The 24,465-nt window shown below is 44.9% G+C and overlaps 1 protein-coding gene across 1 annotated transcript in view; it reads left to right on the top strand.

The window, feature by feature from the left end:
* adra1aa (adrenoceptor alpha 1Aa) overlaps positions 1-23,887 on the top strand; it is a 32,290-nt gene extending 8,403 nt beyond the window's left edge. The window contains exons 2-4 of the mRNA XM_078238501.1: positions 20,890-21,380; positions 22,571-22,647; positions 23,812-23,887. Of these exons, the coding sequence (XP_078094627.1) occupies positions 20,890-21,380; positions 22,571-22,647; positions 23,812-23,887 (644 nt within the window). The remainder of the gene's footprint in view (positions 1-20,889; positions 21,381-22,570; positions 22,648-23,811) is intronic.
* The last annotated feature ends 578 nt before the right edge of the window (positions 23,888-24,465 follow it).

The raw sequence follows: 24,465 nt of genomic DNA, 5'->3' as shown, positions 1-24,465 counted from the left end.
TTCTCAAAGAATTCCACCAATTTAGTCAAACATGACCTGCCCTTCATGAACATATGCTGCGTCTTACCAATGGGATAATTTATATTCAGATGTCTCGCTATTTCTTCCTTGATGATAGATTCAAGCATTTTCCCTACTACAGAAGTTAAGCTAACCGGCCTATAGTTACCTGCCTTTTGTCTACCTCCTTTTTTAAACAGTGGCGTCACATCTGCTGTTTTCCAATCTGCGGGAACTACACCAGAGTCCAGCAAATTTTGGTAAATTACCACTAGTGCATTTGCTATTTCTCCCGCCATCTCTTTTAGTACCCTGGGATGCATTCCATCAGGACCAGGAGACTTGTCCACCTTTAGCCCCATTAGTTTGCCCAACACTACCTGTTTTGTGATAATGATAGTTTCTAGATTCTCACCTGCCGTAGCCTGTCATCAATTTTTGGCATGTTATTTGTGTCTTCCACTGTGAAGACCGACACAAAATACCTGGTCAATTTTCTCATTTCCAGTTATTACATCCCCCTTCTCATCCTCTGAGGGACCAATGTTTACTTTAGCCACTCTTTTTCATTTTATATATTTGTAGAAACTCTTGCTATGTTTTTGAATTCTGAGCTAGTTTACTCATAATCCACCTTACTTTTCTTTATAGCTTTTTTCGTGGCTTTCTGTTGACCTTTAAAGATTTCCCAATCCTCTAGTTTCCCACTAATCTTTGCCACTTTGGATGCATTTTCTTTCAATTTGATATCCTCCTTTATTTCCCTAGATATCTATGGCTGATTATCTCTTTTTCTACAGTCCTTCCTTATCACTGGTATATACTTTTGCTGAGCACTGCGAAAGATCGCTTTGAAAGTCCTCCATTGTTCCTCAATTGTCCCACCATAAAGTTTTGCTCCCAGTCTATCTTAGCCAACTCCTCCCTCATCCCTTTGTAATCTCCTTTGTTTAAGCTGATATTGGATTTTACCTTCTCACGCTCCATCTGTATTTTAAATTCAACCATACTGTGATCGCTTCTTCTGACAGGATCCCTAACTGTAAGATCATTAATTATTCCTGTCTCATTGCACAGGACCAGATCTAGGATAGCTTGCTCCCTTGTAGGTTCCATTACATACTGTTCAAGGAAGCTATCGTAGATACATTCTATGAACTGCTCGTCAAAGCTGCCTTGACCGACCTGGTTTGACCAATTGATATGTAGATTAAAATCCCCCATGATAATTGCTGTACCATTTTTACATGCATCAGTTATTTCTTTGTTTATTTCTCGCCCCACCATGATGTAATTATTTGGTGGCCTATAGACTATGCTTATCAGTGACTTTTTCTCCTCATTATTGCTAATTTCCACCTAAATGGATTCAACCTTTTCTTCCCCATAGAACCTATATCATCTCTCACTACCGCCCTGATGTCATCCTTAAATATCAGAGCTACACCACCTCCCTTACCTTCCTGTCGGTCCCTCCGAGCAGTCTGATACCCCTGGATATTTAACTCCCAGTCGTGATCATCCTGCAACCATGTCTCTGCAATGGCCACCAAATCATACTCGTTCACAATGATTTCTGCCGCCAACTCATTCACCTTGTTTCGAATGCCAAGTGCATTCAGATAAAGTGCCCTTATGCTAGTTTTTGTGCCTTCTTTTTGAATTCTAACACTTCCATGAATAACATCTCCTGAGTTCTCCTTCCTTTTAACTGTTTTCCTGATTTTTAATGTAGTTGGAACCTTCTCCCCACATTTTGTCCTTCCTCCCTCCTTCTCGGACTCCTTACATACGTTCCCATTCCCCTGGCATATTAGTTTAAACCCTCCCCAACCGCTCGAGCAAACACTCCCTCTAGGATATCAGCCCCAGTCCTGCCCAGGTGTAACCCATTCAATTTGTACTGGTCCCACTTCCCCCAGAACCAGTCCCAATGCCCCAGGAATCTAAAACCCTTCCCCTGACACCATCTCTTCAGCCACGTATTTATTGGGTATATCCTCTCATTTCTACTCTGACTAGCACGTGGCACCGGTAATAATCCTGAGATCACTATCTTTGAGGTCCAATTTCTTAACTTTCTTCCTAGCTCCCTGTATTCTGCTTTTAGGACCTCATCCCTTTTTTTACCGATGTCATTTGTACGACCACTGGCTGTTCACCCTCCCCCTTCAGAATGTTCTGCAGCCACTCAGAGACATCCTTGACCCGAGCACCAGGGAGGCAACATACCATCCTGGAGTCTCGTTTGCGGCCACAGAAACGCCTGTCTATTCTCCTTACAATTGAATCCCCTGTAACTATTGCACTGGCACACTTTTACCCCTCCCCTCTGCAGCAGAACCAACCATAGTGCAACGAGTTTGGCTGCTGCTGCTTTCCCCAGAGAGAGCATTTCCCTCAACAGTATCCAAAGCCGTATATCTGTTTTGCAGGTGAATGGCCACAGGAGATTCCTGCACTACCTGCCTATCTCTCTTGCTCTGTCTGGTGGTCACCCATTCCCTTCCTGCCTGCGGAGTGACCACCTCTCTATATGCGCTACCCACGATACTCTCTGACTCGTGGCAAGACTGTTTAATGTTTATTTTATTAGTGTCACATTACATTAACACTGCAATGAAATTACTGTGAAAATCCCCTCGTCACCACACTCCGGCGCCTGTTCGGGTACACTGAGGGAGAATTTTAGCATGGCCAATGCACCTAACCAGCGCGTCTTTCGGACTGGGGGAGGAAACTGGAGCACCCGGAGAAAACCCACGCAGAGACGGAGACTGACACCAGAGATCAGGGTGCCGTCCTTACAGGGCACCACAACCAGGCCAAAAAATAAACTCCCCTCTCATTCCCGCCACAAAGGTATTGGGGCTTCCCCCTAAAACCCCCACCCCGCCCCTCAACGATCAATCACTGGCATCCCCCTGCCCCCAACAATCATCACTTGCATTCCACTACCCCACCCCCCCACTCAACAATCGTCGCCAGCATTCCTTTTCCCATCCCCTCCCGCAGCTGTACCTGTGCTCCCCCTGCCACCACACAAGTGAACCCCTCCCATGGGGCTCCCAGTAGGGCTCACGCCAGTCACAGGTTGGCGCAGTGCAAATCTGACAGTGCCCATCTGTATGTGGGGGTCAGTGAAAGAGGGCAGTGCCAGAGCATGTCCCTCTCCTCCCGACAGTTGTACTTACCACTGCCCTCCCTCCCCCCCCTCCACAGAGGGATCCCCTCAATTGTTTCTTGTTTGGTTAAACCTGTTGCAAACGTCAGGTCGGCGAGGTGTGAATATTTAGTCAGTCAGGGTGGAATCATGTGGTGAGGGCCTGTGAATAATATTTAAATTAATTAAAATCTATTCAAATGATGTCCCCACCCTTTTGACATTACCAAGTTGGCAGGGGGGGGGGGAATAAATAAATCGGGAAACGCAATTTTCTCTGGAGAAAATCGTGCTTCCCAAGTCTCTCGGGATTTTCCACACATGTCCCCATTCTCTCCGACAGCAAACACCGGCTGAAATTATTCCCCCCACAGTAACACAGTGAGCCTCATATCTTTTCTCATCTTGTATTCATGTTGTAAAGCACAACACTGCCAAAAAAACTATTGACCTGGTTCGAAAACTTGCGGAGTGAAATGATACAGAGAATAATGATACTCTGGTGGGTATTCCAATTGGCAGCATCTGTAGCTGCCCATCAAGGATCTGTGTTTGGGCTTCGAATATTCAACTTTATTTATTGGCTTAGATGAAGGGATTAGAAAGTCACATGCAGTATTCAAGTTTTCCAAGTTGTAAACAGCACTGTAAAGAGAGCAGGCAGAAGCACAGATATCGATAGTGTAAGTGAATGGGCCAACTGAATTTGAGTATTAGCAAGTGCGAGGAATTGCCAAGTGCAGCCACAGCAGGAACTCTACTCCTTGCTGCACAGACACTGCATCTCACAGTGATTCGGAATCACAAAAGCCTTAATTCATGCAGTGCAAACTTCCAAACAACCTTGAAACAGAGGAGCAAAAATCAACACAAAAATAAATCAAACGTGAGTCAACATTTTTATTGAACAGACAAACTTGTCTCTGAATTAAGATCAGTAACACTTGTGTTGCAATAACCTGTGTGTATTGCAATCATTTGAAGAGATGGATGACTGATGATAAAACATGTTGGTTTTTTAAGTTTGGCCTGACACATCTGGACGTAAGCGTAGATAGCTAACTAGATTTATAGAAAAATAAACAAGATTTGACAGGTTTGTGTAATTAGTTTCTGGAGTATCTGTGTTGGTTTTGAACTCAATCATTTCTGGAGCAGCCACAATAGATAATGCAAAACCATGTCAAACAGAGAATGGCTAGTCAGATACCTTATAAGATGTTTTGGAATAATTTCCCAAAATGTTTTCGATTATCTGAATATTCCAGCCATAGTAATCTCACTATCTGCCATTTATGTAGGGTCGAGTGTTGGGTTCACAGAATCCCTCCAGCGCAGAAAGAGGCCATTTGGCCCATCGAGTCTGCACCGGCAACAATTCCACCCAAGCCCTATCCCCGCAAATTGACCCTGCTAATCCCTCTAATCTACACATCCTGGGACACTAAGGGGCAATTTAGCATGGCCAATGCACCTAACCAGCACATCTTTGGAGTGTGGGAGGAAATGGGAGCACCCGGAGGAAACCCATGCAGACACGGGGAGAGCGTGCAAACCCAAGCCAGGAATCGAACCCGGGTCCCTGGTGCTGTGAGGCAGCAGTGCTAATCACTGTGCCACCCAGTTAAAAGCAAATGAAGTGTGTTTCATCCTTAGAACTACTACTTCTGGTGACCATTAATATATTTGCATATGTCCTGTTTACAACATTTTATATTGTTACAAATTTTTACTAAAACAAATTTTTATAGTGTAATTAAAATAATAAAACCTCACAAGGTATTTACAAGTCCAAAGATGTGCGGGTTAGGTTGATTGGCCAGGTTAAAAATTGCTCCTGAGAGTCCTGAGATGCGTAGGTTAGCGGGATTAGCGGGTAAATATGTGGGGGTAGGGCCTGGGTGGGATTGTGGTCGGTGCAGACTCGATGGGCCGAATGGCCTCCTTCTGCACTGTAGGGTTTCTATGATTTCTATGAAGAGGATTATAAAGCAAAGCATGATACGGAGCCACACTTCCACGTTGTCAGCTCAGATAACCGGACACTTGGTGAAGGAACTACGTTTTAAGGTGTGTCTCAAAGGAGGAAAATGAGATGGAGAGCCGGAGAGGTGGAGGGAAGGTGTTCCACAGCCTGAGACTAAGGCAACTCAAGGCACAGCCACCACTGGTGGAGAAATCACTGGAAATGCACAAGAGGCCAGAATTCGAGTGCGGATATCTTGGAGAGTTGTGGGAGTGGAGGGTAAAACAGGGATGGGGAACATAGAACATTACAGCGCAGTACAGGCCCTTCGGCCCTCGATGTTGCGCCGACCAGTGAAACCAATCTAAAGCCCCTCTAACCTACACTATTCCAATATCATCCATATGTTTATCCAATAACCATTTGAATGCTCTTAATGTTGACGAGTCCACTACTGCTGCAGGCAGGGCATTCCATGCCCTTACTACTCTCTGAGTAAAGAACCTACCTCTAACATCTGTCCTATATCTATCACCCCTCAATTTAAAGCTATGTCCCCTCGTGTTAGCCATCACCATCCGAGGAAAAAGGCTCTCACTATCCACCCTATCTAATCCTCTGATCATCTTGTATGCCTCTATTAAGTCACCTCTTAACCTTCTTCTCTCTAACAAAAACAACCTCAAGCCCCTCAGCCTTTCTTCATACGATTTTCCCACCATACCAGGCAACATCCTGGTAAATCTCCTCTGCACCCTTTCCAACACTTCCACATCCTTCCTATCATGCGGCGACCAGAACTGTACGCAATACTCCAAGTGCGGCCGCACCAGGAGTTTTGTACAGTTGCAACATGACCTCCTGGCTCCGAAACTCAATCCCTCTACCAATAAAAGCTAACACACCGTACGCCTTCTTAACAACCCTATCAGGCGAGATAGGGTTGTTAGACGAGACTACACAGGGACCTGAAAACAATGATGAGAATTGCAAAAATCTAGATGTTGCTCGAATGGGAACCAATGTAGGCCAGCTAGACCGGCTTCAATAGGGGAGCGGGGCTTACTGCGAGTTAAGACACAGGCAACAGAGTTTTAGATGATGTGAAGTTTATCAGAGGGTAGAATGTGGGAGAGCAGCCAGAAGTGTACTGGGATCAGTAGAGAGCTAGCTAAGGCATGATTTGATTTGATTTATTTTTTTCACATGTATTAATATACAGTGAAAAGTATTGTTTCTTGCGCGCTGTACAGACAAAACATACCGTTCATAGAGAAGGAAATGAGAGAGTGCAGAATGTAGTGTTACAATCACAGGGTGTAGAGAAAGATCAATTTAGTGCAAGGTAAGCCCATTCAAAAGTCTGACAGCAGCAGAGAAGAAGCTGTTCTTGAGTCAGTTGGTACATGACCTCAGACTTTGGTATCTTTTTCCCAATGGAAGTGAGAATGTCCGAGGTGCGTGGGGTTCTTGATTATGCTGGCTGCTTTGTCGAGGCAGCGGGAAGTGTAGACAGAGTCAATGGATGGGAGGCTGGTTTGCGTGTTGGATTGGGCTACATTCACAACCTTTTGTAGTTCCTTGCGGTCTTGGACAGAGCAGGAGCCACACCAAGCTGTGATACAACCAGAAAGAATTCTTTCTATGGTGCATCTGTAAAAGTTGGTGAGAGTCGTAGCTGACATGCCAAATTTCCCTAGTCTTCTGAGAAGATAGAGGCGTTGGTGGGCTATCTTAACTATAGTGTCGGCATGGGAGTACCAGGACAGGTTGTTGGTGATCTGGACACCTAAAAACTTGAAGCTCTCGACCCTTTCTACTTCGATCCCGTTGATGTAGACAGGGGCATGTTCTCCTTTACGCTTCCTGAAGTCGATGACAATCTCCTTCATTTTGTTGACACTGAGGGAGAGATTATTGTTGCCGCACCAGTTCACCAGATTCTCTATCTCATTCCTGTACCCTGTCTCGTCATTGTTTGAGGTCTGACCCACTACGGTGGTGTCGTCAGCAAACCTGAAAATTGAATTGGAGGGGAATTTGGCCGCACAGTCATAGGTGTATAAGGAGTATAGTAGGGAGCCGAGAACACAGACTTGTGGGGCACCGGTGTTGAGGATGATCGTGGAGGAGGTGTTGTTGCCTATCCTTACTGATTGTGGTCTGTGAGTTAGGAAGTTCAGGTTCCAGTCGCGGAGGGAGGTGCCGAGGCCCAGGAGTTTGGAGATGAGTTTTGTGGGAATAATAGTGTTGAAGGCTGAGCTGTAGTCAATAAATAGTCGTCTTACATAGATGTCCTTGTTATCTAGGTGTTCCAAGGATGAGTGCAGGGCCAGGGAGGTGGCATCTGCTGTGGACTGTTGCGGCAGTAGGCAAATTGTAGTGGATCCAGGTAGTCCGGGAGGCTGGAATTGATTTGTGCCATGACTAGCCTTTCGAAGCACTTCATAATGATGGATGTCAGAGCCACCGGCCGATAGTCATTAAGGCACGCTGCTTGGCTTTTCAAGAGGTTTTCTATGGTTTTTCATGAACAAGAGTTTCAGCAGAACATGAGCAAAGATGGAGTGAAACCAGGCAATGCTACCGAGCTGGAAATAGATGGTCTTAGCAGTGGCACAAAAATAAGCTCGGGGTTAAATGTGGCACCAAGATGCCAATAAACTGGATTAATCTGAGACTGTTACTGGAGAGAAAGGTGGAATTTGTTGCTGGGGAATGGAATTTGGAGTGGGGACTGAAAATAATGGCTTCAGTCTTTCTAACAGGCTCAGTTGGTGTAGTTTTGGTGTCCTTATCGGAGGAAGGATGTCCTTGCTATAGAGGGAGTACAGCAAAAAGGTTTACCAGGCTGATTCCTGGGATGGCAGATCTGTCATATGAGGAGAGACTAACTCGGTTAGGATTGTATTCATTGGAGTTTAGAAGAGTGAAAGGGGATCTCAGAAATTTGTAAAATTCTAACAGGGTTAGAAAGGGTAGATTCAGAAAGGATGTTTCCAATGGTGGGGTAATTCAGAACTTGGGGTCATAGTTTGAGGATAAGGGGTAAATCTTTTTGAACTGAGGTGAGGAGAAATTTCTTCACCCAGAGGGTGGTAAATGTGTGGAATTTGCTACCACATAAAGTAGTTGAGGCTGTAAAGATTGTGAGATTTCAGGAAGAAATTAGATATAGTTCTTGGGGCTAAAGGGATGAAGGAATATGGGGGAGAAGGGGGGGAATCAGGGTGATCAGCCATGATCATAATGAATGGCGGAACAGGCTTGAGGGACCGAACGGCTTACTCCTATTTCTAGTTTTGATAAAAGTACGACAGAGGAAATTCAATCAATAATTAACATCTGATGGCTGGGATGTCAACAGCAATTTGCATTCATACTGCTTTTAACATAGATTGTCAGGATAGATCACTGAAAGTTTGGTCTAAGCAATAAGTTTTACAAGGTCTTCAATGAAGAGACAGAGAGAATTGGATCAGTAAAGAAGTTTATGCAATACTTTATTACAAAGCCTATACAGTTTAAGACATTGCTGCCAATGGTGTGTAAAGGGAGCATGAGAAGCACTGGGTTTGGAGTTGCAGGAGCTCAGCATTATCGGAGGGTTGTGTGGCCGGAGGAGGTCGCAGATGTAGTGGACGGTGAGGCAGTGATGGATAAAATTCTTCAAAATTTCATCATTCCAGGACCGGGAGCCAGTGTATGTCAGTGAGCAGGTCAGGGTGATGGGGATGGAGGACTTGATGCACAATGGGTTAGTGCAGAGTTTTGGACAAGTCTGTGTTTTCTCAGGATCCCAGTCAGCCTGAATTCGTAACCCTCTCCTGTTTCCTCTGCAGCCACTCCAGAAAGTGATTCCCTGCAAGTTCCCTAATTTAAACTTGAAGAAATTTCTGCTTTGTTCATGCGTTTTTACAATGTTTTTTTAAAAAAAGTCACTGCCTGAAACATTGATGGGGATTGGGGAGTAGTTAGTTCAGTTGGCTAGATAGCTCGAAGGTGATGCTGAATGATGCCAATGGCACACGTTCTGTTCTCATACCAGCAGTGATAATTCATGGTGGCCTGTTTGCTTGTCTTTCCCATGCTTGCAGAGTGGTATCCCTACAAAACCAATCATCTCTCTCTCTCTCTCCACCAGAGATGCCAATGGTCCAATGTGGACTATGGTTAATTATCTGAAAGATTAAGCACTACCCCCAATGTAATCTTTCTCTTCAATTGAGGTGAAAGGAGTTTGACTTCTTTATAACCTCCTTGTGCTTTTTTTTTGTGTCAGTTTGATTTAGCATTTACTGCTTTCTCACTTTAAAAGCAGGTGTAATTATAGCCAGGTATTGTGCAAGAGCCACTGTGCATTTAATTAGAACAGAGAGCGTGTCCTTTCATCACAGTCTTCAGGAAACCAGACAATGCACTTTAAATCTGTGCTTGCTGCATCCATCATCAGATAAAGGCTTATCAAAACTAACCTTATGCGATGCACCAAAAAAAAAATTCAAAAGGGTGAATAAATTTTTGATTTTAAGCAATTTCAGGGAAGCATTCACACAAAAGCTAGTTGATTTCAAACAGCTTGACTGCAGCGAAATCAGTGTTCTTTATCGATCTCTGTTGATCAATAAACCGCTCAGACAGAACTTGCCACCACAGGCAATGGTTGAGGCAAATAGTACAGGGACATTTAAGGGGAAGCTGGGTACATGTGGGAGAAAGGAATAGAATGAGACGCTGGTAGTGTGAGGTGAAGTCGGGACAGGAGGAGGTTCATTTGGAGAAAAAGCACTGGCGTTGATGTGTTTGTCTGAAGGGCTTCTTTCCGTGCCGTCAAATCGAAGTAATTTTCCGTGTAAACATTCCAGATTTTTAAAATTTAAATGGAGGCTGTAATTATCACGTTTTTATGACACTGCAGATGTAAATACGCATCTTCAAATTGTTTCTCTGCTCCCAAAGATTGCAATTAGGGTCCCCGTCTTCCTCATTAAACGGACAGGGTTGTGGAATGATGTCCCTAAAGCTCAAATAGCAATCTCACGTGGGAATGGGAAATTTGAATTATCCCGTCACTGAAAGCCAATGTTCCTGGCAATGGCACATTGAAAGAGAAACACTTAATTTGCCATTTTCAGCACTCTTTTTCACTGCTCGAATCACACAGTACACCAGACATTAGCAGCCACCTGTGCCAAAGCACACTGATCAAAAACAACCAACTTTGCAAACTCCTTCCACTTTCTGGAGAACTTGCTTTTATCGGTGACAGACACAGCGGGCAGAATTTTCCAAAAAAAAAGGCAAATTGCCAGGTTTTGATTGAAAACTGGACATGTTTCTCTCTGGAAACACTGTTTTTATTCTCTCAGAAGAACTAGTGAGAAAATCAGACCAAGTGGATTGGCGGGGGGTCGTGTGGTTTGCACCTTCGATCTGCTGGGGTGAGGCCTAATTGCAACCAGCAAGGCCTTGATCCCCCCCTCCTCAACCAACAGCACTGCTCCCCCCCCCCCAATGCCCCCCACCAACGGACATCCGGATCTTCCCCATAGATATCAGGATCCCAAGGGGTAAGGAGAACAACCGAGTCTTGCATGTAGAGGGGCAATCCCCCACACCATGCAAGCATCAGGGGAACACCCCTCCCCCTCCCTGGCATCAGGGGAACACCCCTCTCCCCATTCAGAGTCTCCTTACCCACCTCGCATTCACAGTCTCTGCCCACTCCCCAACCCATTGTAAAATCATGTGGAAAAGTAAAGCTTTAAGTTTAGACCGCAGTTTTGCCGTGTTAACCGTTTTGAGCTGCTTTCCATTATTGTGAGTCCATTGTGCTAGTCGTCTCACATTACCACACAAGGAAGGGGGAGAATGATAAGTAAACTCTGACCACTAGATCTGCCCTAACCCCTCGCCACAAAGTAATCCCTGACCACTCCTGCACACTTCTGCAAATGGTTTCCAAGTTAGGGAGAGGGGCGGAAATGGCATTTTTCTCAATCATAATTTACAGAAATGCCAAGTTTTACAATGAATATTTTAACGACAAATGGCTCGTTGTCAAAGACACAGTGGAGAGAGACGTATATAACCAAACTGAATCTTCTTTCATGTGCTGTACGTGTTAAACCTTTCCTCCCCAGTGCATCAAGTTAACATTACTTGTGATGATCCGCTTCACTGGAGTCACTCCATCACAAACCTCATTGTTCTATTCCATATTTCACAAAATTCAATATCCGACAAAAATACTATTCAATTATCTGCACCTTCTGCCTTCCTCTTCTAATAACACTCAATATCAGGAGTTGTCCACGTCACCTGGTTATTACATTCAAGCTCTTTAGCAAGTTAAGCACAAGGAATCTTGCCTTCACAAGACAGCATATATTTTCTTTCCCTCAAGTTTACAGGAAATGTTACTGATATCCCAGTGACTTTAAATTGCAGATAAGTTACTCCTGGATAACTGCTGGAAGATACTTGAAGAAAACTCAATAAGATGCATTAGTTGCCTCCTCCATCCCACCTGTCCCTGCCACCCCAATTCCCCATCTCGTCCCACCCCCATCTCCCTCCCTCCTTCACATCCTCCCCATCTATGGGGCCACACTTGCAAAACAGCAATACTGAGGTGAGAACCAGAAAAGAAGAATTAAATTTGAACTGCAAGATTCAACAACTTTGTAGCTCCATGAGGGAACTTCTTAGATCCACCTCTTGCTGCAGGTATTACAAGTCAAACTGACCCTTTAGCCTCCATTCACCCAAACGTCATTTTATTCCAATTTGGGGCGGCACGGTGGCACAGTAGCTAGCACTGCTGCCTCACAGCGCCAGGAACCAGGTTCAATTCTGGCCTCGGGTGACGGTCTGTGTGGAGTTTGCACATTTTCCCCGTGTTTGTGTGGGTTTCCTCCGAGTGCTCCGGTTTCCTCCCACAGTCCAAAGATGTGCAAGTTCGGCTGATTGGCCATGTTAAATTGCTCGGTGGGATTAGAAGGGTAAATATGTGGAGTTACGGGGATGGGACTGGCTGGGATTGCTGTCATTGCAGGCTCGATGGGCCAAATGGTCTCCTTCTGCACTGTAGATTCTATGATTCTTCCTCCACATTCAAGTAACTCATACCAGAGGTCAAAGATAAAACGTTTGGAAGTCTGGAACTTAGTACTAATTTTCTTGAGATGATGATATGACAATTCCACTTTGCTTTTTATCAAGTTATCTAAAATGTCTGCATTTTAAAAGAAATGTTAGATGAAGATATAATAGGTTTTAGACAATTGCAAGTCAACCAAGTACAAAATCCTTCCAGTATCCATTCTGACACAGGAGATCACTAGCTCACTGTAACATATGACCTGGGTTCGATTCCCAGCTTGGGTCACTGTCTGTGTGGAGTTTGCACATTCTCCTCGTGTCTGCGTGGGTTTCCTCCGGGTGCTCCAGTTTCCTTCCACAGTCCAAAGATGTGCGGGTTAGGTTGATTGGCCATGCTAAAAAATTGCCCCCTAGTGTCCTGAGATGCGTAGATTAGAGGGATTAGCAGGTAAAATATGTAGGGATATGGGGGTAGGGCCTGGGTGGGATTGTGGTCGGTGCAGACTCAATGGGCCAAATGGCCTCTTTCTGCACTGTAGGGTTTCTATGATTCTACATCCACTTTTTCCTACCTCAGTCCATCTGCTGCTGAAATTCTCACCCATATCTTGGCCACCTCCAGGCTTGACTCAGCCTATCATTTTCTGATCAGGCTCCTATCATCCACAGTCTCAAGTTCAGTTTATCCTGTTCTGCTCACCCATCTCTCCTTTGCTTGACAACCTACCGAGACTTCTGTTTGCCCAATGCCTGCAATTTACATCCACCTTAGATCTTAGGGATCTTAGAATCTACAGTGCAGAAGGAGGCCATTTGGCCTATCGAGTCTGCACCAACCACAGTCCCACCCAGGTCCTATCCCCTTAATCCCACGCATTTACCCCAGCTAGTCCCCCCTGACAAAAAGGGGCAATTTAGCATGGCCAATCCACCTAACCCGCACATCCTTGGACTGGTGGGAGGAAACCCACACAGACACGGGGAGAATGTGCAAACTCCACACAGACAGTGACCCAAGCCGGGAATCGAATCCGGGTCCCTGGCGTTGAGGCAGCTGTGCTAACCACTGTGCCACCATGCCGCCCTGTTCAAGTCCTTTGTGGCCTCACCTTTTCCCATCTCTGTAACCTCCTCCAGATCTAGGAGGCATTAGCTCTATATACCTCTGGTGATTTTTTTTATTTATTTGTGTCACAAGTAGACTTACATTAATGCTGCAATGAGGTTACTGTGAAAATCCCCTCTTCACCACACTCCGACGCCTGGTTTGGGTGCACTGAGGGGGAATTTAGCACAGCCAGCTTGTCTTTTTCCAGTCACTTAAGCATCCTGCACCTTCCCTTCCCTGTGCCTCACTGCTGGCAGCCATGCCATCAACTGTCTAGGTCCCATGTTCTGGAATTGGTTCCAAAACTCTTCCACCTCTTGATCAAGCTTCTGGACACCCCACCCATCTCTTTCTTTAGCTTACTTAGGCCTAATATTTTTCTACTCCCTTTCCTTGACTTACCGCCGGGGGTTGGCTATCACAGTCTACCTCAAGCCTCCCTTCACAGGTCAATATGCGCCTTGGGATCCACACGTTGTAAGATTGGTCTTAGCGGCAACCTCGTAAATAGGTCTCAAGAGCCATTTTTTCACCATGCAAGTTTGATGCTGTAATAGGCATCAAAGGCAGGATAAAGGCTACCCTAAACAGATCATTTTGTGCTGCGTATCACGCAAACTCATCATGGCCATTTGGCCCTGAAAGGTGCTCAATCTACTTCAAGACTATCCTGGAAGGGCAAGGTATCTCAAAAATGTGAGCAACAGGTGAGGCTAGCTGTTTCACACACTGTTACTATGCAGTAGCAACACAAGTGGTTTTCACTGCTAACAGCATGCTGTCATTAAGCCAAAAAGATGTTCTGCTTATCACACAAATAAGTAATGTCGTATATGTATCTCAGTGTCAGCATGATGCTTGGTACGCATGCCACAGGTTCCAAAGACTGGTAGATTGTATTAAATAGCATGTCCCTCCTATGATTCACAATAGGCAAGGTACAGATCGTACCCAACCAGCCTGAGCTTGCAAAACACAGAACAAGCGTCCAAGATTAGATGTGATGCCACGATTGAACAACATTTTGTGAAATAATCCTCAGTGTGCTAAGGATTACACTGAAAATCAATTTAAGATTGTCAGTCGGGCTCAGGGCATGGTACATGCGTGTGTACTGGAAGCTACATATAGGTCTCTGTTCTTTGTCGAAAGAAAGAACAAGATCATCCGTGATCTGATTGAATGGCGGAGCAGGTGCGAAGGGCTGAAATGCCTCCTTCTGCACCTAATTACTATGTTCACACATTGCACCCTTTTCAGCTGAAGGGAATAAGTGATAGCCACTGCCTGGTTTAAACTTCAAACAATGCTTGGCTTTTACCTGTCAGTCACCTTACACATTCTCTGTGGCAATGCCTCTACCAATCATCATCCCTTTACCAACTAGTCAGCACTTCCTTCTCAATAAATTGTTATATCTCCCTTATAATCAGTCTTCTTGTGAAGAGCCCTGATGAAGCAAGACAAGTAGCTTCGACATCTATTTTTTTCGCAATAGTCAAGCTCTGTGCAACCAAATAACTTGATGTTCTTCCACTGAACACTTATTGCTGTTGTCAGATGTTACTCGCATTCATGATGACATTGTGTAAACAAGTAGGGACTAAAATTACTTGATGCGGAGCTCAACTGAATACCAGGACTCTTTTAGCATTGCTTCTTCATTATACGAGTGCCTGGGGCATTGTTTGTGACGAATATAACAGACCTGCTCCAAAGTTCTAGATAGACAATTCCCCCAGTCCAACTCTCTCCAGTGTCATCTCATCCCACACACAGCTCACTGCTGTTCTCAGTTCAAGTTGCTGATGCAGTACATTACAACCCCACAAATAGCTGCTTTCAACTGACTCCTGTGTAATCTGATCAGCCCAAGTTAAAGGACGAAGCAAGATGGTACACTTATACAATTTTTATTATTTGATCGCACTTGGGTCTCCGTGTATTCAATGTATATTTGAAAAGCAATCGCAATTACTTTTGACACAGGAGATATTGCCTCTCTCAAAAATCGAGCATGTCCTGTGTCATTCAACCTTCGGAAGATGTAATCATAGAATCATAGAAACCCTACAGTACAGAAATAGGCCATTCAGCCCATCGAGTCTGCACCGACCACGATCCCACCCAGGCCCTACCCCCATATCCCTACAGATTTACCCACTAATCCCTCTAACCTACGCATCTCAGAACACGAAGGGCAATTTTTTTTTTAAGCAGGGCCAATCAACCTAATCCGCACATCTTTGGACAGTGGGAGGAAACCGGAGCACCCGGAGGAAACCCACGCAGACACGAGGAGAATGTGCAAACTCCACACAGACAGTGACCCGAGCCGGGAATCGAACCCAGGTCCCTGGAGCTGTGAAGCAGCAGTGCGAACCACTGTGCTACCGTGCCGCCCTAATGCTCTCCTTTCACCTCCTGCTACATCCCATATCCATTTTTTGTTTTTTCTGGCTCAACTACTTATAAATCAGTGCGTGTCAGCATGGATTTAAGGTGATTGGCACAAGAACAAACAGTAAGAGAAAAGCATTGGAGAATAAGTTTAATTGGACGGTTCTACCAAAGTGCAGGAATGATGGGCTAAATGGCTTCCTTCTGTGCTGGATGACTATTACGAAAAAAAGAGATGTCGAACCTACTTGTCTTGCTTCATAGAAACATAGAAACATAGAAAAACTACAGCACAAACAGGCCCTTCGGCCCACAAGTTGTGCCGAATACATCCCTACCTTCTAGACCTACCTATAACCCTCCATCCTATTAAGCTCCATGTACTCATCCAGGAGTCTCTTAAAAGACCCTATTGAGTTCGCCTCCACCACCCCTGACGGCAGCCAATTCCACTCGCCCACCACCCTCTGTGAAAAACTTACCCCTAACATTTCCCCTGTACCTACCCCCCAGCACCTTAAACCTGTGTCCTCTCGTAGCAGACATTTCCACCCTGGGAAAAAGCCTCCGAGAGTCCACCCGATCTATGCCTCTCAACAGCTTATACACCTCTATTAGGTCTCCTCTCATTCTTCGTCTCTCCAAGGAGAAAAGACCGAGCTCCCTCAGCCTATCCTCGTAAGGCATGCCACTCAATCCAGGCAACATCCTTGTAAATCTCCTCTGCACCCTTTCAATCTTTTCTACATCCTTCCTATAGTGAGGCGACCAGAACTGAGCACAGTACTCCAAGTGGGGTCTGACGAGGGTCTTGTATAGCTGCATCATTATCCCCGGACTCCTAAACTCAATCCCTCGATTGATAAAGGCCAGCACACCATACGCCTTCTTAACCACCTCCTCCACCTGCGGGGCCTATGGACCCGGACCCCAAGGTCCTTCTGATCCTCTACCGTATTAAGAGTCTTTCCCTTTATATTGTACTCCTTCATCCCATTTGTCCTACCAAAATGGACTACGACGCATTTATCAGGGCTCTTCACAAGAAGACTGATTATAAGGGAGATATAACAATTTATTGAGAAGGAAGTGCTGACTGGTTGGTAAAGGGATGATGATTGGTAGAGGCATTGCCACAGAGAATGTGTAAGGTGACTGACAGGTAAAAGCCAAGCATTGTTTGAAGTTTAAACCAGGCAGTGGCTATCACTTATTCCCTTCAGCTGAAAAGGGTGCAATGTGTGAACATAGTAATTAGGTGCAGGAGGAGGCATTTCAGCCCTTCGCACCTGCTCCGCCATTCAATCAGATCACGGATGATCTTGTTCTTTCTTTCTACAAAAAACAGAGGCCTATATGTAGCTTCCAGTACACACGCATGAGTTAGCTTAGAAGAGAGAAGATATGTATTTACATCCCAGCTATCCTGACCTCACAAAATCCCTCAGAGTTGTCAATGCTCTTTTCATACAGGCAGATATTTGATTCAATGAAATACTTTAAGTGACTTTATTGAGTCATGTAGGAAACACAGCAGCCAATTTGTACACAGCAAACGACAAACAACAATGTAGTAATGGCCAGTATATTTGTTTTTGTGATGTTGATAGAGGGCTAAAAATTCATAAGGACACCCGTCCTTCTTTGAAACCGTGCCATGGGATCTTTTCCATCCGTCCGGAGACTGTCTCAGTGTCACGACAGAAATACAGTCCCTCCAACATCGCAGCACTTGCTCAGTCCTGCATTGGCGTGCTGGGCTGAATTTTCATGCTCTACAATGCACCCAGAATGATCTCAATCAGGGGTTGAGATTGCTAACTACTGAGCCATGGCTGACATGAAAAAGAAACAGAATCCACATGTTGTCATGTCAGGGAAAAAAAAGGAGAGAAGCCATGGCAAGGGTTGGCACACGAGTTGTTGGTGAATGCTCTTTTCATACAGACATAAATATTCATCTGATTCAGCTGCAACAAACCAGGGGCCATGGACATGGTGTCAGATAATCCCCGATGCCTGCCAAACATTTGAGTCCCTCTCCACAGCTGAGATTCTTGTTTCTGTTCATACTATTTTCATTGCTGCTGAGCAGAGCATCTTGAAATACCATTTTAAGAACTTAAAACACACACCATTATAAAAAAACAGCAGCATCCTTTTTTATATAACTGAAGCAGAAGACCATAAAATTTGACAGGCGACAGAGGCTAGAACTTATTCATCCAAAGCGCCTTGAAAGCACAATGATTCATCATGCACACCTTGTCACTCTGTTACTGGAGCAGATAACATTTCCACCGCTAATTCAAGACCCTGCTATCTTGGTTAATTAAATGGCAGGTTAGGATAAGTACATGCAAAACCAATTATATTTCAAGCTTAGCAGGGTCTTTGTGAAATCAGACTTGTTCCATGTTTTGTTTTGAAAAGAAAAGTTGTAATTTGAATTTCTGAATTTCACACAAGAATGTTAAGGCAATGCTGAATCCTCTCATGCTGCTTGCTATCTCTGTCCTCCAGCCTTTCAGGTCTGTCCTGCTGCAGAGTAATGGGGATGAGAATAAAAATCAGCCATGATTGAATGGCGGAGCAGACTCGATGGGCCGAGTGGCCTAATTCTGCTCCTATGTCTTATGGTCTATTTATCTGAACTGCTGCTCATACTAACCATGAAAACAACAAATAAGAAAATATCAGAAATAGAAGGATAACACCACACAATCCGCAGATCAGTATTTGAAATGCCATAGTATTCAAGGTTATGGACCAAGTGCTGGAAAATGGGATGAGAATAAAGGCTGGTGCAGACACGATGGGCCAAAGGGCCTCTTTGCTGTGCAGTAAAACTACAATTTCTAACCTTGTTTTTGTTAAAATTTGCAAATCTCACCACCACTTTAAACCCTCTCACCATGATTTAGTTTAAAACTCTCGCCACAACCTTTGTTGTACCACTCACCAGGATACAGTCCCAGTGGAGTTCAGGTAAAGACTATCCCAAAGCACTGCTCCCACTTTCCCTAGTACCAGTGTCCCATGAATTGAAACCCATTTCTCTCTCACCAATCTTTGAACCGTACATTCAGCTCCCTTATCTGATTTACCGAATGCTTATTTGCTTGCAGCTGAGGTATTAATCCAAATATTATTACCTTTACGGGTCTGCTTTTTGATTTTGCTCCACGCTGCTCATATTCCCTCTGCTGAAACTCTCTTCATCTTACCTCTGGTCATTGGTTTCCACATGGACCATGAAGACCAGATCCTTCCCATCCCACTCCAGGTTCCTCTCCAGCCCCGGAATGATGTCCTGAACTCTGGCACCGGGTGGGAAACATGGCCCTCGGGCTGGACTGGGATTTTACAACCTCGCTCAAGTGAGGTTCGTAAAATCCTGCCCGAGGCCAGTGGAGAATTCCATTCTGCGAGCCTTGTGCGCCCCAATTCCGGCCGGGGGGTGGGGGTGGTAAAATTCTGGCCATCTGTCCCCCAAAGTATACTGTCCCGACTCAAACTACATTACTTTAGAAATACAGACAAGGTTTTAAACAAGGTTAAAGATTCCATTTCCAAATGTGTGTCAATGGGCACCTGCAGTTTAACCACAAGATCAGACACGGTCCCAAGTTCAGTCACACATCAGTGATTGATGGGCAGTGAAGGTCAGGTAACCTAATGGTTTATAATACTGGTCACCATGGCAGATTGGGAAATTGAATTCAATAGATCAGCGACCAGAAACATTACCAGGAGATCTACAAGTTCATAATACAAGTTCAACTGCTTGACCAATGTCCCCCAAAGTGGAAGCTTCTGTGCCTACCCTAGATATTTCTCCAGCCTCATTCAATGCGGTTAGCGCTCCATTCCCTGAGGGTAATAAGAAGCAGGAAATAAAATAGTGCATGATCAGCACCAGGCACACCCCAAGAACACACATGTCCAGGCAAGTAAATCCAAGTAGGTTTGTCCACACTTCAAATTATTGAACAGGATTGAACGACATTCTAGTTATGATTTCTTAAAGATAATTTTCACCCAGAACTTTCCAAGAGCTTCTCCCCTCTTTCTGTCTTAATTGGGGTTCAAGTGTACTTGGACGATCTTTCAGTTGGGGCTACTGAGACATTAGTTTCGCTCTATCCAAGTTTTGTGCTGGCCTGGGAGCTTTGAAAGGAAGACTCATGTGCATGCAACCTTGGGAGAGTCATGTTCCCTTATTCAAACTGGGGATAAGTCTTCATCATTACATGGTGTTCAGCTTCACAATCACATGGATAGATTGTTGATTAACAAGGGGATGAAAGGTTATCAGTGGTAGGCAGGAATGTGGGGTTGAAGTTACAATCAGATCAACCATTACTTTATTGAATGGCGGAGCAGGCTCGAGGGGCCGAGGTGGACTGCTCCGAATAAGTATGTTCCTCCGTTGGTATGGAGCCAGGTGTAACCTTCAAATTTCAATTTTGCGTGCTGATTTAATTCCCCTCTTCATCATTTTACACAGTGTACTAGTTTTCCACACGATTCAATGTGATTAGGCGCATCAGCAGTGTGACTGGTATTTGCACTGACTGAGGATAACTACGTTTTGCTTTTTAATTACCTTCTCAAACGCAGTGTTCTAAATCCTATTTCCGTGCTTGTAAATATGGAACAGTGTGTTTTTTTCCCCGTTTGCTGCGACCTTTAGCCAGCAGCTGATTAAATTGAGCTGCAATTGAAATACCAGCTTTAGTTCGCAAACCCATCGCTGCAGACTGTCAGTCACGTAGTTTAAAGGGGAGTTGGGGGGGTGGGGGGAACATCATGCTTCAGTGAATCACAGATGAACATTAAAGTTTGGTGTCAAGTTTTTTTCTGCACAGAGGGTGGTGGGTGCCTGGAACTCGCTGCCAGGGGGAGGTAGTGGAAGCAGGTACGATAGTGAGTTTTAAGGGTCGTCTGGTCAAATACATGAACAGGATGGAAATAGAGGGATATGGTCCCCGGGAGGGTCGGGGGTTTTAGTTCAGACGGGCAGCAGTGTCGGTGCAGGCTTGGAGGGCCAAAGGGCCTGTTCCTGTGCTGTAATTTTCTTTGTTCTTTGCTCAATGCGAGCGCACACCTGAAATAATGTCTCTTTTGTCTTCTTTGCTCCCGCAGGTTCTTTCTTCCCTGCCTACAAACCCCCAGAGACCATCTTCAAAATAGCCTTTTGGTTGGGCTATTTCAACAGCTGCATCAACCCCATCATATACCCGGCTTCCAACCAAGAATTCAAGAAGGCGTTCCAGAACATCTTGAAGGGTCGCTGCCACCACAGGAAACAGGGGTCCACTTTGAAGAGCGGCAGCAGCAGCACAGGCAGCAATCACAGCGCAGGCGGGCAGAAGAAGGTGGTGCGGATTCCCGTCGGCACTGGGGAGGCTTTCCTCAAGATCTCCAAGTCGGACGGCGTCTGCGAGTGGAGGCTGTTCTCCACCCTGCCGGATCAGGGCACCAAGGACAGCCGGGGGCCCTTCGCTGGGAGAGCTGGGACAATTTTGTGCTGCTGTTGCGGCGGCACTGAGGATGCCCCCGTGTCAGACTGTGAAGCCCACAGTGCACCCACTTTGAAACTCCAAGCTTACTCGGTGGGCGATTGCGGGCACCCCGTTTGAGCGAGTGACACCCCACCCCTCAGTGTAGGGGGCTGGGGACCCATTTACAATCTAACAATTCCACCCCCCCCCCCCCAAAAACACAAAAATTTGCAATCTTACACATGTCAATCACCTTCAACCATCCACCACCAGCGAGTGTTTACTCACCCCGCTCCCCCCTCCCCCCCTCCATCTGTGGACAGCTGGGGGTAACACCAGATCTCACCTGATGAAGGAGCAGTGCTCCAAAAGCTCGTGATCCCAAATAAACCTGTTGGACTTTAACCCGGTGTTGTGAGACTTCTTACTGTGTCCACCCCAATCCAACGCCGGCATCTCCACCTCATAGCTGGGGGTAAGGAAATGATATTTCCAAATCATTGCCGGATCACTGAGAAATCCGCAGCCCACTCTGAAAGAAGATACAAGAACAGACTCACTCAATGACAATCATTGAATATTTTCCTTCAATTCTACGCAGGTTTACCTAAAATGTGAAGCAGTCTCTACTCGCGTTTCTTTCCCCCCCACCCCAACGGTGTTCTTAGTCTTTTCAACTTTCTATTTCCAAATCTAATGCAGGATTCTTCTCTATGGAGGATGAAAACGTATTTGGAAAGAAATCACATGCAAGTAGGATCTGCAGGCAGGGAAAATTCAGGCTCAGAGTTAAAAGGTTAAAAAAAAAGGACGGAGCCCAAGATAATGTGAGACTTTTTTCGGAGGAGATGGTGAATGAATGTGTGCGTCAGGGGATGGCTTTTGAAACTTTAATGCTTGAAATAGTCACTACCTTGCAATTCCTGACAACTCAAAAATCAGGCGGTGACAGTTCGATTACTCGGAGTCCATTAAAAACTGATAAAAGCAACAGGAATCCACACCATAAAAACACTGTTTTGGCTGGGGTGTGGGGAAGATAAAAGATTCTCTTTTTTAAAAAAAATCAAACTCAACCTTTTACATCGTGAAAACAATTTTCGTGTCAGATTACACCGAATGAGATTATGCCAATAAAAATTGGCTTTTTAGGTTGTAAGAAATTAAATATTGTGAAAGTCAGGCAGCGGTCAAGACAGGGCCACATTGACATTACATCTGGCTTTTGGGATATAGTGGAATTGAGGTGACTTATTCATTGGCGCTGAAGGCAAATCCCTTCTGCTAAGATTCCTCTTCCCTCATTCTGGGTTCCCCTGCAGATTCTCCATCCTCAGCTTTCCACCATCGATGAGTGGATTGCAATAGGATGCAAAAGATTAATAGGTGGTCCGAGTAAGTAAGTGACACAGGTTGATGTGAAACTCAGTTGAGCAGACAACTCCAAGGTGTTGAGTTACTCTTTAATGTGTTGATTAAGTTCCGTTATTTGGAGTGGCTGACTTCAACTTCTTGGGTTGAGGAAGAGAAAGAGAGAGAGTGTAAGAGGAGGAAAGAATAAATGGTTCACCAATTCTTCACTTTGGCCACAAAGTATGTGTTGGAGTCTTGGTTAGGCTGCCCTACACGGTTGAAACAGACCGTCAGCACTCTCAATAGAGGTTAGCACAAGAAGAGGAGCCAGGGCAGAAGAGTGGAGAAAACCAAATTCTACCCCCGCACGAGTCGGAGACTTCCAGAGACCAGCAGACAAAAGATTGGGGAACATGGTAAAAAGAACTCAGGAGTTAACATTTGCTCCATTTAACCCGAACCCCATTTGAAGCAGTCCTGGGTAGCACACCTTGGGAATGAGATCCTTGAAGTGCATTGTAGAGTTAGCAGAACTATGAATGCACTCGATAAATTTTGCAACCAAATTCCCTGTAGTGTAGAAGGTTAAGGAGTGATTTGATTGAAGTTTTTAAATCTATCTAGGGAAACAAATGGAATAGAAACTATTTATGGTGGTTGGGAAGTCTCAGACAAAGGTCCAATAATTAGAGCCAGACTTTTCAGGAGTGAAATTAGTTCACACTTGAAGATGCAAAGGGTGGCAGCAAGTTAGAATTCTATTCTGCAGATTGACGCAAGGTCAATTATTAATTAACAAATCTGTTAGTGTTGTTTTACTAAAGGTATTAAAGCAAAGGCGAGTATATTGAGTTGGATTGTAGATCAGCCATGGAATGACAGAACAGATTCAAAGGACTAAGTGACCTCCTCCCGTTTCTGTCTTCCTGAGATGTGGTTGGCCTCTCTACAGTGTGGTGCCCAGTAAAGGGAATGTACTCTGCTCTCTCCACCATACAGAACCCAGATAAACATGATAAATAGGAGACAGCAGAAGCCACTCACTTTACAAACTCATGTATGTGAGCGGTTTTCTAAATTCCTCTCCATGCCCTTGACGTTGTCCGCCCCACTAAGTTCCAACACCTTGTCCGCCTCCGAACTGTCTCTTTCCTCTGCTTCATCATACTTTCTTGGAAGCTTAAAACTACAGAAATTCTTGCCCCCTCAGGTTCTCCGTGGCTCAGGCAGTCTTCAACTTTGCAAACTTCAACCCTGGCACCATTGGATCAGAACTTGCCAATTGACCCCAGCCTTCTTTGTAAAAACACACAATTTGTCTGTTTCTGAGATGATGGTTGCTGTGACCAGCATAGCAAATTTCTTTTTACTCATTAGTGGGACATGGGTGTCGCTGGCTGGCCAGCATTTATTTTCCATCCATAGTTGCCCTTGAAGTGGGGGGGGGGGGGGGGGGGGGGGGCGCAGTTGGCAGTCAACCACATTGCTGTGGCACTGGAGTCACATGGAAGCCAGACGTAATGACGGCAGATTTCCTTCCCTAAAAAAGACATTAGGGAACCAGATGGGTTTTTCTGACAATTGTTTCATGGTTATCAGTAGATTCTTAATTCTAGATTTTTAAAAAAATTGAATTCAAATTCCACCATCTGCTGTGTCAAGATTCGAACCCAGGTCCCCAGAACATTAGGTGATTAATAGTCTGGCGCGAATACCACTATTGCCATTATTGCCCCAGCAAATGAGTCAATCTGAAGACTACATGGTAACTAACAGTTACTTTATCGTGAAGGAAAACAGCCCATACAACTCAATCCAAATTCTTTAAATACTGCCTTAATATTTCCTCTCATCCAGCAAAATA

This window comes from Mustelus asterias, chromosome 22, assembly GCF_964213995.1.
Source record: "Mustelus asterias chromosome 22, sMusAst1.hap1.1, whole genome shotgun sequence".
Taxonomy (NCBI): domain Eukaryota; kingdom Metazoa; phylum Chordata; class Chondrichthyes; order Carcharhiniformes; family Triakidae; genus Mustelus; species Mustelus asterias.
Note: the sequence above shows the minus strand (reverse complement) of the source record. Positions and strands in the feature narration are given on the sequence as shown.